The 17798-nt window shown below is 33.3% G+C and overlaps 1 protein-coding gene across 1 annotated transcript; it reads right to left on the reverse strand.

Annotated features, from left to right (window-relative positions):
- Positions 1-11414: 11414 nt before the first annotated feature.
- Positions 11415-16176, reverse strand: LOC147393221 (putative receptor-like protein kinase At1g80640). The gene is made up of 10 exons (XM_086456804.1): positions 15774-16176; positions 15281-15454; positions 14888-15138; positions 14659-14791; positions 14492-14555; positions 14278-14374; positions 14004-14106; positions 12445-12563; positions 12259-12348; positions 11415-12163 (listed from the first exon to the last, which is right to left on the reverse strand). The coding sequence occupies exons 1-10, from the start codon at positions 15955-15957 to the stop codon at positions 11999-12001; spliced, it is 1380 nt and encodes a 459-aa protein (XP_086312930.1). The 5' UTR covers positions 15958-16176; the 3' UTR covers positions 11415-11998.
- Between the last annotated feature and the right edge of the window lie 1622 nt (positions 16177-17798).

Raw genomic sequence — 17798 nt, forward strand, 5'->3', positions numbered from 1 at the left:
TTTTAGATTATCACCTATACGGTAAATCAAACCAAGTCATCACATACTGTTTGATTGAGTACACTCGAGAGATATATATAGTTGTACTTGGACAAAGGTGGCCAGATAAATTGCATTGCACGTAGTAAACCTAGAGTCTAGAAACCTCCCTATAGGTCATGACCCGAACTTATCGTGGGTGTTCCCGGATTACTTTTCAAAAATGGACTTTACAAATGTAGAGATTAGGAAGTTACAGTTTTGTCCTCAAGATGACCGAACTTGTTGTTTAATTTGATTCAAGGCTATCATATCACTGGGTGCACCAACCCAATAAAGAATCCATTTTAAATGAACAACGATTCATGATGATCCAGTCCATCTCGATTTAAAAATCATGATGGGTTAGATCATTCAAATCAAATTGTACTCGAAAATTTTTTTAATTCGGGTTTCAACTCATTTTAAATGAAGAAAAATGTTTGCCAAAAAAAAAATTATTTTCCAGAAAAATATTTTCCAAAAGAAAATAAAGGAAAAATGATTTACAAAAGATTTATTCTTTCAAAGAAAAATGACTTATAAAAATATATTTTGCATAGACTTTGGAAAATTATTAAAATATATTTTTTTCAAAAAAAAAAATAATTTAAATCATATTTGTTGAAAATTTCATTCAATGAAAATATCATTTGTCAACAATTCAATAAAATTATTTTTCTTTCTAAATAATGAAATGAATTGTTTAATGGATTGGTGCACAAAATTCAATAAAATCTCAGGGTTCATTTAAAATATTATCAAGGGGGTAACACTGAAATTGATTAAATCCACCTTTAATTGGGGTTACAAGGTTATCCTTGCACCTAAGTTCAATCGTCCATCGTTTAGCTAGGGTTGTAAGTCCAGTCAGTTAGAACAAACGTCAATACTAAGTCAACAGTCAAAAATGGCCTTAGAATTTCTCAACATCGCCCAATTGTTCCTTGAAGATCACAGTGCCTCAGTCATGCCGGTTGTAAGCAATATCTCAAGTCCATAGTCAATAATCAAACCCGTTGTGGGTACTTATTTTAAGTTTTCATGAGTCATTTAGGTTAGCTCGAGTTCTTTTTTTTTTATCAATCCATCAATGTCATGTCTTCTTTAGATCGAGTCTATTATTTTCTTGTTGAGTCAAGTTAGTTTGTCAAGTCTATAAAGGTGTTTGTCGCCCTATCTGAATTTGATTGGATAAAAGAAATTTTTGAATACCTCGAGCGTATTAACGGATTAACTAATAATCTGACTTCAATGATATATTTCTTTCCTGAACAAGAAGATAAGGGTCGAACTCAACCTTTAATCAGAAAGCGAAGGTCATTGACCTCGGAACAAAAAATAATTCCTAAAGAGATTCAAATAGAAACCATCCTATCCCTAAAAAAACATGAGGGGATAATGAATTCACTCAAAAAATTTAAAAGACTTGTTCACGTGGTCTGATGTGGATATGTTGGTTAACTTTGGGTGTTGTTCAACGCGAAATATATACTCGTCTTATGGAACACCACATGCGCAAACCAAAAAGGACTCACATAATCAGATGAGTGGTTATGAAATAAATTACTATTCTCAGACCAATAAAATAGTCGAGGCAGAGCTCCCAAAATAGATTACTATTCTCAGACCAATGAAACAGTTGAGATAGCCAATAAGAATCTCAAAACAATCATCAAGAAAATATGTCAGGATTGGTCAGAGAAGTTACCATCTACACCGGGGATATATCGTACTTCAATACAGTCTTCCACTGGAGTTACTCCATATTCTCTAGTGCATGATATGGAAGCAATCTTACCAGTTGAAATAAAAATCCCATATCTCAAGGTATTGATGGAAAGTGTTAGAAACATACTAGGTATGTCATCGATAGGAAGAACTAAATCGGATTGAAGAAAAATAACCTAGAAGTTCTGCAGCAACTATAAACTTATCAGAGAAGAGTTATTTGCAAGTTTGACAAGAAAGTCAAAATTCGTAACTTACAAGTCAAGGATTTAACCATCAGACTTCAAAGAAAATTGAGCACTCATACTCAACCATAGGAGGAAGTCTGAACCCAATTGGAGAGATTCATTCATTAAGAAAATACTGCCTAAAAAAATCGTTAGATTTCAAGATCATGATAAAATTGAAATACCATAGTCAACCAACCTTGACCAGATCAAGCGGTACTACATTTAAGGAGGCCATCTTTGATCGAATCAATTTTTCTGCTACCCAGTTCAATATCTCCTTACTCAGCCCTTTGCAGCCTTTTCAAAAAAAATGTCTTCATCTTTCTTAGCCCGATCACCTGACCTAGGAGATAGAAGATTTCTAACTACGTCTTGGTCTGATCCCAAAATTCTGGGGTACGTAGGCAACCTGAGAAGTTACGTCAGGCCCGATCACATCAAAATAAAAAAAATAGATTTTTCTACAAAAAAAAATATTGTCAAAATAGGGAAGAAAATGTCACACAAGGGGTATTCGGATTTTGAGCTTCAAAATTTCTTTCTTTTTATACCTAGTCCTAAGTTACCCATAAAATTCCTCCTAAGTACTGTGTGAAAAGTCAAGAAAGATAGCAAAGTATGATCAGACATTAATTCTAGAAGTTTAGAAGGGAAGAAAAAAAAAAGTCTGCTAGATCGAAAATCCAAAAAGGGCGACTTAGGCAAAAATTAATGCAAGCTCGCAAGGTTGAAAATCTGAAAGGACGACTTTAACAACAATCAAAGTAAAGAAAAAAAGAAAAGAAAGCTCACTAGATCAAAAATCTGAAAAGGCGATCTAGGCAAAAGTTAGAGCATGCTCGCTAGTTTGAAAATCTAAAAGGTCAATCTAAGCAAAAATTAGAACAACAACAAAAAAATAAAAGAAAATCTCCATAGAGTCGAAAAGTTAAAAGGCGGTCCGAGCCAAAACATCTAAAATCTAAATAATCAAGTTCAACACTTAGCTTAAACTAGGCAAAGACTCAGAAGTCACAAGTATCTTGTCTACAATTGATCTGAAATTTTTTGCTTCCCCAAGTGAACCAAGTGGAAGAAGGGTGAATTCTATGATGAGTCTCAAAAGGAAATGTTTTGTTCTCTTGAGCCTGACTCAAAATTTTCATTCAAAATTAAAAGTTCAATCTTTATTGCACTTATGGTAATCAAAGATTTCAGACCTTCATACAATGGGCACTTTCTTTCTTCTCTGATATGTAGTTTCCCCCTTATACAAGGGGCATTTTTTTACAAGATGTGTTCAATACAATGTTTCCAGAAACTAGGTGCATTTTGTTCTCAAACTTGATCAATGTTAATCATAAAGGATAATGGGAACCCCGAATTTAAGGTTCCCCTTTTAATAACAATTTTTTGAAAACCCCTAAGGTACAAAGAAGTTAAAAAATTCATAAAATTTTTAAAAAAACATTGAGGTCCAAACAGAAGCGTTTCTAATCTCATATTTGGTTTTGCCCAGAAATTAACTCATTACCCTTTCACATAGAATAGGAGATAGGGCATTATTTATTTCCTAGATTCATTGATTCCTTCCCAAATTTATTCATTCTTTCTCAGATTCATCTATTTTTTCCCAGATTTATTCATTTTTCCTCAAATACCGTTGAAGGTTTCTCGGATTTTGTTCAGATGCCGTCGGGGGTTATCTCGGATTTTGCTCAATTACCGTCAAGGGTTCTCTCGGATTTTGCTCAGATGTCGCCGAGGGTTATCTTGAATTTTGCTCAGATGCCGCCGAAGGTTATCTCAAATTTTGCTCAGTTGCCGCCAAGGGTTTTCTCGAATTTTGCTCAGATGCTACTAAGGGTTATCTTGGATTTTGCTCAGTTTTGCTCAGATGTCGCCGAGGGTTATATCAAATTTTGTTCAGATGCCACCGAGGGTTATCTCAGATTTTGCTCAGTTGCCTCCGAGGGTTTTTTTGGATTTTACTCAGATGCCACCGAGGGTCTTTTCGGATTTTGTTCAGTTGCCGTTGAAGGTTATCTCAGATTTTGCTTAGATGTCGTCGAAGGGTATCTCGGATTTTACTCAGTTTTGATCAATTGTCATCGAGGGTTTTCTCGGATTTTGCTCAAATACCGCCGAAGGTTATCTCGAATTTTGCTCAGTTGCCTGAAAGCGCCCTCGATTGAAGGTTATCTCAGATTTTGCTTAGATGTCGTCGAAGGGTATCTCGGATTTTACTCAGTTTTGATCAATTGCCATCGAGGGTTTTCTCGGATTTTGCTCAAATACCGCCGAAGGTTATCTCGAATTTTGCTCAGTTGCCTGAAAGCGCTCTCGATCCGCGGGGTGAGCGGATCCGCTTTTGACCTTTGAGGTTTGGGAGTCGCCACCTAGTTATTACGGTCTAAGAATCGAACATTGACTCTAAAAGGCAAAAGAAACTAATCTACGAAAAATAAGAAATTAAGTCCGGGGATCATGTTACGGAGTTGGAAGGTGTTAGGCACCAACCCTGTCCTGCAAACGCCGGTCTCTACTAATTCCCAAATAGAACTACATTGCTAAAAAGACCTAATCAATAAAAAAACAAAAATAGTTACATTTTCCGAACGCAATGGTTTTGTTCCTTCAGATCTGATAGAATAACTCCTTGTACAGTATTCCTTGCTTTGTTCGGTCACCGGATCTGATTTCTAATCTCCAAGTTGAGGTATATCTTTCTTAGATCTGAATTCTTCGGATTTTTTTATGGGTTTATGGGTGTTTTTGAAGGGCTTATAGGTGTTTTTTGAGCTAAAGTTGAGGTATGGGTGTTAGGTAAGGAGTTAGGACTTCGAAATTAGGATTTATTGGAGGTTAGGGAAACTTTTTGACCTACTTTTTCTAGGATTTATTATTTCTTTGATACGAAAATAGGGTATGGAGGCTCCTATTTATAAACTTTTTTTAAGTTCCTCTTAGATAGAATTAGTGTTTAATTATAATTCTTTTAGTTAGAGTTATATTTTAATTAGAATTATTTTAGGTAGAGTTATATTTTAGTTAGAATTCTATTAAATAGATTTATTATTTAATTAGGATTGTTAAACAGAATTATTATTTAATTAGAACTCTATTAGGATTTTGACTTTTAGACTTATTTGATTGACTTTAAGATTTTGACTTTAGTTTTACTTGGTTGACTTTTAATATCTTGACTTTAGTCTTACTTGATTGACTTTAATTTTGACTTTAGTCTTACTTGATTGACTTTAATATCTTGAATTTAGTCTTACTTGATTGACTTTAATTTTTTGGAGAACCCCCCTCTATTATATCTTTAATTCTTTGGACCTCCAAATGGAAGGGTCCTTTAATAAATATCTTGGCAATCATCAACAATTTTTCCTGAGAGCCTGATTGATCGATTTTTTTTATTCAAAATTTTAAATTAATTTTATTAATATTTCACTTTAATTATTTAATATTTTATTTATTAATTTCAGAATTTTTAATTATTAAAATTATAAAATTACCATTTTGCCCTCGGAGATGACTTGTCGATTTTTTATGTTCTAGGATGTTTTGGAATCGATTTTTCATAAGGAATTCAATGAAAATATTGGTTTGTTTCTTTTATGAAATTTTTTGTGCGAAATAGTCATGAACTTTATGAGGGGGATTTTCGTAATTTTATCGAATTTTATGAAAATTGGCAAAATGATTTATTTGATTTCGATTTGTTATTTTATGTGTATGAAAGGGTTTTCCTAAGTGTAATGTAGACTCTAGGGATGTTTTGAGGTTAGGGGTATTTTGGTAATTTTATCATTTTTTAGTGATTTTTATCGTAAAGCTTTTTTTTGTCTGCAAGATGATGATTTCTATGGCTTTAGGGTTATATTTTTCTAGCGTAGCGTGGTTTCTATAGTTTTGTCAGTTCGAGATACCTCATCCGAATTTCTGAAACATATCTAGTGACAAAATAAAACATTGGAATAATCATCCATCATTGGGAACCATTGCAATCGGGTTGACGAGTTGATTAATTAGGCGAGTGCAAAAATGGGGTGTCTACATTGCCGCCGAGGGTTATCTAGGATTTTGCTTAGTTGCCGTCGAGGGTTTTCTTGAATTTTGCTCAAATGCTGTCAAGGCTTATCTCCGATTTTGCTCGGATGTCACCGAAGGTTATCTTGGATTTGCTCAATTTTTACTTAGTTTTTACTCATACCACATGAGATTTATCTCAAATTTCAAATACACACGTACACATTTGTTCCATTAGTCAAGGAGAATTTTCTAAAATTCAAGGATCTGACGCCGTCATTGAGAGCTCACGCTCGAGAACTTGACAACTTTTAGTTCGGGGAAAGTTTTACCCTTAAGGATCTGAACATCCTGACGAATTGCTAAATCAGACTATAAAATGAACTGTCACTAGCTTTGACATTCGGATATCGCACTATTTACCGAAATAGGTTTGTTATCTAGTTTGCTTCAATCCTCTGCCAAAGAGAGGCATCTGTAGACACCCCATTTTTGCACTTACCTAATTAGTCAACTCGTCAATCCGATTGTGATGGTTCCAAATGATGGACGATTGTTCCAATGTTATATCTGCTAGTAGATATGTTTCAAAAATTCATATGAAGTATCTCAAGCAAACAAAACTCTAAAAACTACACTACGCTAGGAAAATATGACTCACAATGTAGAAATCATCATTACGATAAAAATCACTAAAAAATGATCAAATTATCAAAATACCCCTAACATCAAAACATTTTTAGAGCCTCCAGTACGCTTAAAAAAATCTTTTCAAACACAAAACAATAAATTAAGACCAAATAAATCATTTTGCCAATTTTCACCAAATTTGATAAAATTACAAAAATACCCCTCATAGAGTTCACAATCAGTTCATGCAAAAAATTCGTAAATGACACAAACCCATAATCCCATTGAATTCCTTACGAAAAACCGATTCCAAAATATTTCAAAACATCGAAAAACGACTTCTCAATACAAAAGTCCTCTTCGAGAATAAAATAGTAATTTTTTAATTTTAACAATTTTAAATTTCGAAATTAATAAATAAAACATTAATTAACGTAAAGTAAAATCTTAATAAAATTAATTTAAAAATCTGAACCAAGAAAATTAATCAATCAAGCCTTCTGGCAAAATTGTTGATGATTGTCCACTTATTTAAGTGGAGTCCCTGATATTTATTAAAAGACCCCTCCATTTGGGGGCCTAAAGAATTAAAATATAATTAAGGGGGGTTCTTCAAAAATTAAAAATATATTCTTTCATTGTATGTAAGAATTAAAACCCTAATCTAAATAAACCTAGTCAATCAAATAAGACTTAAGTCAAAACCCTAATTCACCTTATCTAAAAGGAGACATAATCAAACCCTAATTCTTCCAAAAAAATCTATAAATAAGAGCCTCCACAACTTAATTTCGCAGGTCAAAATAAATCCTAGAAAAAGTAGGTCAAAAAGTCTCCCTAACCTTCTCCAAACCCTAATTTTGAAATCCTAACTCCTTACCTATCATCCAAACCCCAGTTTTTACTCAAAAAACCCCAAGAAACCCTTCAAAAACACCTAGAAATTTCTTTTAAAAGTTAGGAAATACTCTGATCTAAGAAGTAAATACTTCATCTTCGAGATCAAAAGTGGATCTAATGACGGAAACAAATGAAGGAATCTTATAGGAAAAGTCTCCCCGCCAGCTCTGAGGGAACAAATCGTTGCGATCATTTAGGTATATTTTTTTATTTTATTTTTTATTATTTGTTTTATTTATTTAAGGTCTTTTAGCAATGTAATCCTTTTTTGAGAAATAGTAGGACCAGCATTTGCCGGGCGGGGTTGGTGCTTAACACCTTCCAACCCCGTAACATGATCCCCGGACCATAGTTTCTTTTTATTCTTAGATTAGTTGTTTTTATCTATTTAGAGTCAATGCTCGGTTCCTAGACCGTAATAACTAGGTGGTGACTCCCAAACCCCAAAAATCAAAAGTGAATCCACACATCCCGCGGATCGAGGGTGCTTTCAGTGAAGTATGGATATTTTTTGTTACCATGGAATTTGACAATGGAGGGGGAAACAATAATAATGTGTTTTGGGGACACTAGTGCATTAAATAATAAAAAAGGAAAGAATTTCAAATCATAATGGCAATTTATAGCCACTCCCAATTCTTTTATTTTTTTTACATAATAATGTTATTTACAGTGGTTCCCTAACTGCCTCTAATAGTATTTTATATTTTTATTTTAAAGAATTAATTTAATATTAATTGCAGTTTTCCAAACACTGAAATATAATTTCCAAAGAAAATGGAAATTTTTTATAGAAAACTGATTCAAAATTCGCTCGTTTGACGTAGCATGTGCACAAAATATCTTTTTCTTTCTTGGGATACACAAGGGAAAAGATCTATGGTTATGTGCACATACCATGTTAAATGAGTGAATTTCAAGTCAATTTATGATTAGTCTTTTTTATAAGATTTATATGATTAAACAAAAACATAGACTAAGACCATATCATTCGATAACTTAAAAGGAATGATGATTACAAGTAACAACTTTAAGACAAACCATGATTATTAAGACAAAATGAAGATGACATTTGAGTCAATTTACATCTCAAAGCGACACAAAGGACAAGATATTTTCTTCTCTAACCAATGATTTAAGCATGGTTTATGAAAAACATGAGCGCAAGCCATCTCTGAAACTTCAACCCCTATTGAGAACTTGTCCAAGCAAATCGCACAAACCTCCTCCGACTCTCCATTCTCAATTATCTTCGATTTTAATGCATCTAACATACAAGGCCTTGACAAAATCTCTCCTTCGAGGTACTCTTTTCTCGTCAAGACCTCTATCTTTGCAACAACTCCTATTGCCTTGGGCTTATTGGCAAGCATAGCACTGGCAAAATCACAAGCGAAACTTGAGATCTCTTTCTTTATGAACTCGTGTGTGCCTTGTTGGAGAAAATCGATAGATGATAACATACGTGAAACAAAGATATCTGTAAGTGTTGGCATCAATAAGTAAAAAAAATCTGTCACAACCTCTTTCTCTACAACGGGACGATCTTCCTCGCAAACGATGATTATTTCACCTTCGCCATTCCTCGAACGGGTAACCCATTGGCAATTTTCTTTGATTAAAAGTGAGATCAACACTTTGGTTTCATAGGCTGAAGATGGCTGCAACTGTTCTTGTGATTGCAATCCATACAATTCTAAAATATTTGCTGATTGATCGAGAGACATGATTTCTAGTATCCCTAATCAATCCTTTCAGCTATTATTAATAAAGAAGAAATATGAAGACAAGTAAAGAAGCTCTCTTAAGTGCGCTGTATGAGCCGTTGAGGTCTGGAGTTTCTATTTTTATAAGCTTAAGATTACGAATTAGAGTTAGAGTTGGAGTAGGAGAGTATATTTTCTTGTTAACTAAAATAGCTGCTTAGCTGTTCATTCAATTAAAAATTGCCACGTGTCCAAGATATAAAAAGTTTTTATGCGTGGCTGCTTAGCATTGAACCTTACTCAGTTTTACTAACCAGAATTCTACTCTAAATCAAGACACCCAACAGTAAGGGTGTCAATGGGTACCCATTTACCCGGAGCCGAACCTGAACCGAAATTGAAAACGCCAGTTCCCTTTTTATTGGAATCGATTAAAATCGGGTTTAATATAAAATCGAACCGATAAAAACCGAAACCATTAAATTATATCCAATGGGTATCCAAGGGTACCCGGAACCGATTTATTTTGTCAATTATTTTTAGATTATACATGATTCAAGGAAATTCTATATTTTAAAATTAACATATATGATATAAAATCCTACAAATTTCACATAAACTAAATATTTGAGTTTAAGATGAGTCATTTCTTTTTAAATTTATTATTTGTAAAGGAAATGCATTTTAATATTTGAAAATAAAAATCATTAAATCATCATTTTAGTGGAACAAATTATTATTAAATTGATATTTTATAAATACTATGTTATTTTTTAAAAGGAATTTTTTATTATAATGATTTTGAAATAATTTTTCTCATTCGATTATTGAGAATCGGAACCGACGGGTAGCCGTGATTTTTGATGGTTCCGATTCCGATTTCACTTATTTTAAAATCGGAACCAAAACCGACAAAAATCGGAACCAATAAAATATAAAGATTATGGTTCCAAATATCATAAGAACCGAACCGGAACCGGAACCGACCCATTGACATCCTACCCAACAGCTTTATCAGACGTAATCTACCAACTTTTTTTTTAGAGCTATTATTGGCACCCCAACTTCTACTTATTACACTCTAATTTCTTAAATTATTTATCACATCCTAATTAAAGATTAAAATATTTTGTATTCAAGCATTACAAAAGTATTGTTCAAGTATCAACATTGAAACAAAATCCTAAATGTAACAATAATAATAAATAAATCAAATAGAGAGAGCTCTTCAATTGGCACCCCAACTTTTACTTATTCTCAATCATTTAAAGTGATGAATTCACGGTAAAGGCATGTTTTGGGAAACTAAATGAATTGTATCAAAATCAGAATTTCATCATATTCAGCGCAGGAAGGGGTGATTCAACTTTTATTTTTAAATTTTGATTGTTGTGTAATAAGTAAAAGTCATGGTGTCAATAGCAGCTCTCTCTTTTTCTTCTTTCATGCATCACGTTGGTATCAAATTTTATGGAATTCGACTTTCATCGGATCCAATGAAATGTTTCAAATCCGATCCAATACACTCAGATCAGATCCTTATCAGACCAAAGCAGAATTGACATACAAAATCTAAATACCTTCTCACATTTTACTGAATCAGAACATGATTGAGTTCGATTAAAGTCCAGTTCGACAAGAATCCTATCTGAGCCTTATTGGATTGGTCGCATATCAATTCCAATCCAATTTGGACTCTAACCCATTAACAAACACACTTGACCTGATCTACTTACAACTTAAATAAGTAGTGGGATCATATATAGCTACATACATTCCTTTTTGATGGTTGGGCATACTTTACGAGTAAACGATAGGGGAAGATGATGAAATTGAAAGCAAATGCTACTGCGGCTCTTATTTGAGTAGTAGTACTTGATACATGATTCATTGGAAGATAACAAGCAATAAGAATTGCTTCAACCCAAACAGTTTAGATATATTAGAAACTTAGAAGTGCACAGGTAACTTACAGAATGTAATTTTTTTTTTTTTTTCGCTCGCACCATTTATGTTCGATTGTGTTAGGATAACACCGTTGCAGCAATTTTGTAGAACAACTGCAACTCAAGGTTTCTTTCTTCTTCAAAAGGTGGACTATTCTGCATCTCAAAGAAAAGTATATTTACCACATCTGCAAAGGCATAAATACATTCCATTCCTCCACGGGGGGGGGGGGGGGGGTGAGAACCAAACACATTTCAAGGAATCAATACAAACATGGATTAAAGGACAATCCTTAGCATCATTCCATCACATTCTTTTGGATAATTAGAACAAATTTTCAACCATTGATAATATTCATCAATCTGGTCTTTTGGAAACTTTGACGAGTTATGGAATCATAGTGGCATTAGAGTCGTATTTGCAGAATGTGTTCCAACTATCCAAAATAATCGTCAGCTTCATCCAAAAATAATCACAAAAACCCAACTTTTATTCCTCAGCAATGGGGGTTCTTCTAAGTGAATTGGTTCAAGTTTCCAAGTGATCAACTCAATTCCATCTCAAGGACCCTTTTCTGAAGTCTAAACAAATAATTTCAACAACACATGTTCAATTTGCTTTCTATTTACAACTACAATGAAGGAAACAAGATTTTTCCCCTTATAACATGACTCACCAACATTTGAACCCCCAAAGGAAATAATTGTCCGGACAAATAAATGGCAACACGTAGAAGGAGAGAAACAGGACATATAAATGAAATCCCTGACCTGTGTTATAGCAAAATGTGTAATAAGTGATTATGGCCAAATAGTGAAATTATTGAGCCAAAGACTTATGACCAGAAACAGGTGTGGGTTCTGCTACTCTTAGTGTCCCTCCAAGTTCGACCGGAACGAGAGGGACGAGGGAGTGCAGGACATCCGTAATCAACGGCCGGTAACTTGGTTCAGGTTGTACACACAACACAGCTACAGCAGCGACCTACATAACCATGTTCAAAGTCAAGTTAGCATTATAAAACAACACTACTAAAAATAAGAGGTAGGTAGTAGTTTGAAGGCCTCAAGTTAACTGACTTGGTACAAGTGTTTTAGATCCATTGTGTTTCTTATCACGGGATCCACAATGTTTGGAAGCTTCGATCTATTGGTGAGTTGAGGCATGGCCTGCACAATATCCATGGTGAAGCATACAATCATTAAAATTTCGACTTTGAAATTATATCAGAGAAAATTTTGATGTAAAATGAAACCAACCCATACCCATGTTACAATAGATTGGCATTGTGATGGTGACATTTTTTCTACGGGCTTTCTTCCCATTAGAAGCTCCAAAAGAACAACCCCAAAAGCATAGACGTCACTTTTCTCAGTCAGTTTACCTGAAAATCTGATGATTTTAATTTTCTATCTGCAAACTTATTGTATCCAACAATACTCGAACTGACAAACACAAAGTAACAACTGAATATTGAGTTGAAAAGGGCCTAATTAGCAATAACACAATAGCAAAACACGCAAGCACCTTTTTGGTAAACAAAGACAGCCTAACATGGTTTTAAACATCGTCCGAGACCGAGATGACTTGGGCGAGTCGTCTCCATCTCGTTCAACACGCAAGCACCTTTTTGGTAAACAAAGACAGCCTAACATGGTTTTAAACATCGTCCGAGACCGAGATGACTTGGGCGAGTCGTCTCCGTCTCGTTCATGAACGAGACGGATATTGACTGTGAGACAACATTCACAATGACTCATTTGATATTTCGGATCTCTGTTCTGAGATTTCGCATATCTTGGACAAGATAAACAAGATAAGCAAGATACTCAGAAAAATCAGAAAAAAAAAATTAAGACAGAAAGGATGAGTTAAATATGCTCCCCACATTTTGGCAATTATTTGTCTACATCTTCGTCTTCAACCCCCTATTAGTCCCAATGCCTTCATTTTCAATCCCGGTAAAAAACCTCAGATTTTTCTTCCCAAAACCAAACATCTACAACATCTTCAAAATCCATTATATATTTCTTTTTTATGTCAGCTCAATCTTATCTTAGATTCATCATTTTCAACTACCATTAACCCATTACAAACAAATCCTAAATTTTCTAACCAAAGTTCCATCTTTTTATAAAAAGAAAATCCTATCTTACTTGAGGTTTGAAAGTTGATGATGAGGGTTAAAATCTTTACCTAAAGAGGTTGAAGATGACCGGTTTTGAGAAAAAAAAATAAGAGGTAGGAAAAGAGATGAATCGTCTTTGATTGAGATGACTCGTCCAAGACAACTTGGTCTCATCCATGAACAAGACAACACATCAAACCGAGTTTTGAAACCATGCTGCCTAATGAGAGCCTACCTGCACACGCCACACACATGCAGCAGGCTGACGGGGAACACCCATTTCATGGGTTCCACATAAGACTATCTTCTAGTAAAAAACTTCAGAGTAATTTTTTTTTCTAGAAAGTTTGCAATATTAGATTGACCATTCAAGAGAATCCAATAGGATGCATTTGATAATGCAGTTTTCTATCATGTAACACACTTCCTTATATGTTTATATGTGGTCGTCGTGCCATCGATCTATGATCTACAGATGAGCATCATGAGTCTACTTTATGTAAAAAAGGAACAAAGAGAAAGAAAGGATGTTCATCTAAATAGTGAATGTTTAGGACATGATTTCAGTTCAAATTCAAAAGAAGATTGAAAGCACAATTATCAGAAGGAGAGAAGAAAAATCATCGGGTGAGGCAAATCAGTCTAAATAGAGTAAATGTTATACTGTTAATCGAAATACAAATTGCACTGGCTTACCATCTAAAAGGTATTCTGGGGCTACATAGCCCAGAGTGCCCGAAAGTTTGATGTTGTTCTTGTTCTGGGTCCCAGCACTTACTGCAAGACCAAAATCTGAGAGCTGTATACAAAACACATATCATAGAAAAATAAGGAGGTTTTTAGTAATGGAGGAAAAGATAAGTATCCCAACACCACACTACAAATAAACAATATTCTAAGAATTCGATAAGTAATATAAAAAGGTTCAAAAGAATTGAATAGTTCTTTTTCTTTTCTTTTTTTTTATTACCTTGGCATTGAAATTAGAATCCAGAAGAATATTAGATGACTTTAGATCTCTATGGATTACAGGAGGATTGCAGTTCTCATGAAGATATTCTAGTCCTCTGATCAACATCAAAACATGCAATAGTAAGCATCATGAGATAATTATGGAGAAATTGAATCACCATTTGAAATCAGAAACTAAAAATTAGAGAAGAATGGAGATTTAGTGGATTAACCTTGCCGTATCAAGTGCAATTTTCATACGGAGATGCCAAGTTAAGGCCGATCCATGAGATGTTCCTGTCAATCATAAATCAAATATGAAAAATCAATATTGTTTTACTATATTTTTCCTTTTGAGTCACTTACTTTAAATGGGGAATTAGAGAAAAGTAAGAAATACCATGCAATTGAGTTTCAAGAGATCCATTCTGCATCAATTCATAAACAATAAACCTTGTCTCTCCATGAATGCAATAACCCAAGAGAGAAATTATATTCGGGTGTTGGATTTTACTCAACAAATCCACTTCATTCTGCAATTCCAGATCGAATTTAGAAAAAAGTACCATAAAGAGAAGAATACCCAAAATCTTCAAAGCTTAGATGAAATTTTTCCATAGAAACAATACCTCAAATTCCCGTTCTGCGTCTTGACCTCCGCTATCAAGTCGCTTCACAGCAGCAAGGAAGTTGTTGTCAAAGCGAGCTTTATAAACACATCCAAATCCACCTTCCCCCAAAATATTAATATCTTGAAAATTGTTCGTCGCAGCTTCCAACAACAGATACTCAATTACTGAGACAGATCCCTTTCTACCATTCATCTTTAAGGAATTAAATTTACCAAAAATGGGACCTAATGCAAGCCCTCTAGTACCATCTTCGGATCGATATTCAAAGACAAAACCAGAGAAAAACACATAAGAATCATAGAAGAAGTACAAGCATAATTACTGTAATTTCATCAAATGAAAACATATAATAAAGTGAACTGAATTGGGTTTTATTGGAAAAGAAGATACCTGAACTATGAATGCTTTTCGAATCAGAGTTACACGAGTTCTTGGGTCGGTAAATCCAGAAACAAAATAAAGACAATATGATTGAACAGAGGGCAGCAGACACAACTATGAGTGCTATGAGCATCTTTTTATTTAAATGGTGATCATGGACTACTACTCTTTCTTCTTGCAACCCTGGTTTCAGAAAAGATCAAGTAAGAAATTGAGAAAAGGTGCTGTTTTGGGACTTTGGGGGGAAAAGATAAAAAAAACCCATTAATGAAAACAAGATAAATTGTTGAAAAGAATCCAAAAAAACAAAGAAAAGACTTAGTTTTGAAAAATAATGACCTGAAAAAGATGACCTTTGTAATTCAAAGTTTTGAATTTTGAATTTTGAATTTTGAAGTTTACCCATTTATGGAAACAAGTTGAATAAACATAACTATTGAAAATTTCACAAAACCCATGAAATAAAGCAAAGAAAATAGGAAGAAAATGCATATATATATACCTGGAGAAACTGCAGCCATTGTTGTTGGAAAAATTGGAGAAATGGGTTGGATTTCAGGGGAAAGAATAGGTCCAGAAATGGAGGAAACCAAAGGGACTGGTCTGGCATCATTGAGAGCTAAAAACATAGAAAAGCAAAATACCCAAATGGGTGAAGGAAGAAGAAGAAGAGGTAGTAGCTTCATTTCTCTTGAAAAGATACAGAGAAAGAGAGAGGGATGTATTACAGTATCAGAGAGAGTGAGAAAGACGCATAGATGTTATGGATCTTCTTGACTTTTTTTGTTTTTTGAAAAAATTGTATCTATTTTTGCAAGAAAAAAAGAGACAAAAAAGATTGTTTTTTCAAGGAAACAAATTTATCTTGAGTGGGCAGATTCACAACAATCATGTGGCAGTTATCAAAGGTGAAGTCCAAAAGCTGTGGCAAAGTGGGGGAAAGTGGAGGGAGAAAGTAAAATGATTATATTACCCTTTTTTTTAATTTAATTGGTGTTATCATTTAAAAATTCGGGCAAAAATAAAAATTTGACGATTTTGTTAACTTTTAAATAAAATAAATTTTGAGTAGTTCAATAATAATAATAGTAGGTGTATAATATACATCTTAATTGTATATAATATCAAGACCCAAAAATATATTTTTACCAACTCATTGCAAATAATATCAAGATCCAAGAATATATTTTAACCAAATCTTAGAAAAGTTCCATAAACCTATTTTTCTCAAATAAAAACAAATATTTGTATGTAGTTCTTGAACTTGTTACAGAAGATCGAGAAATTTCTCATAGTCCTTTTCGAAAGGATAGAAAATCATGATAATTATTACTGCTAATAAATCAATCAAAAATTATTGTTTCTAAGAATATTATAAAATAGCCCCAAATTCAATAATATCATACTACAAGTTTGATAACTAAGCAACAAGGCTTAGCCAAAAGCTTAAAGCAACCACAATAATAATAATAATAAAAAAATTGCCCCTAAAAAAAGGTTAGATAGAACAAACATATTTATGCATCCCAAAATACAAAAGAATGAAGCTTTAAATCAATACTTCCTTAGAGATTTTTAATTTTGAGGACATTAAAAAAACATATACAAGTTCTTAAAATAATTATTAAAAAGAGCATATATTCATTTTGATATTTCATTTATTTTTTTTATTAAAATGAGTATATGTTTCTTGCTCATTTTATTGAATTTATTTTAGTACCCTTATTTTGCATTTTATAGCAAAATTATTTGTTTTAAAAAGCTAATTGTATTTTAAAATAGACAAAATACAAAAAATGAATATATATTCTCTTTTTCTTAAATATTTTAAATATATATATAATTTTGACAAAACACTCACCCAATTTTGGTAAAATATCATTTCATTTCGGAAAATTTTGACTAAAACTTTCCCATTTTTTTACATTTTGAAACGAAAAAAAGGATAAAATTGAAATATTCAAATATTTTAGCGAAACTCCTAAGTGAGATAGAGAGAGGCACCTAAGTCATTAAAATTGCATTGAATTCATGCCAAAGATTAGTTCCTAGTCCAATTCTTCTTCTACACTTCTTTTCTTATTTGTGATTTTTTTTTTTTTTTTTGAAAAACAAAGCTATTTTCAACGAATGACATGCCATTGACCTAGCATGCCTTTTGACCACGATCTCCTATAAAATATTTTTATCAAATGTTAAGTTAATGTAAGATCAGAATCCCTCGATTGATGAAGAATGACTCATGAAAAAAATGCATGATTCCAATTGTTAAAAGACAAAATCCAATGATTGAGATTTATACCCGGGATAAGTATCTTTAAGATGTGTGTTATCAAGATATGCATGAATCTCAACTGTTGGATTTTGTATCTAAATGGTTAAGATCAAATGTTTTCTCATGAAACATTCTTTATGAGTCATCGAACCAAAGGCGAAACTATGTGGAAACAAGGAGGGTCATAGCCCTCACAAATTTTTTAAAAGATAGGATTATATATATATAGGGGACCATATAGAGAGCCATGGC

The sequence above is a fragment of the Akebia trifoliata genome, chromosome 10, assembly GCF_017979445.1.
Source record: "Akebia trifoliata isolate Shusen 1 chromosome 10, ASM1797944v1, whole genome shotgun sequence".
NCBI lineage: Eukaryota > Viridiplantae > Streptophyta > Magnoliopsida > Ranunculales > Lardizabalaceae > Akebia > Akebia trifoliata.

Excerpts from the sequence above, each read along its gene's own strand:
- LOC147393221 (XM_086456804.1), bottom strand. The coding sequence starts at position 15,957 with ATGAAGCTACTACCTCTTCTTCTTCTTCCTTCACCCATTTGGGTATTT. Across the intron at positions 14,792-14,887 it reads ACGCAGAACGGGAATTTGAG|AATGAAGTGGATTTGTTGAG; the intron begins GTATTGTTTCTA and ends CTGGAATTGCAG. Across the intron at positions 14,556-14,658 it reads TCTTGAAACTCAATTGCATG|GAACATCTCATGGATCGGCC; the intron begins GTATTTCTTACT and ends TATGATTGACAG.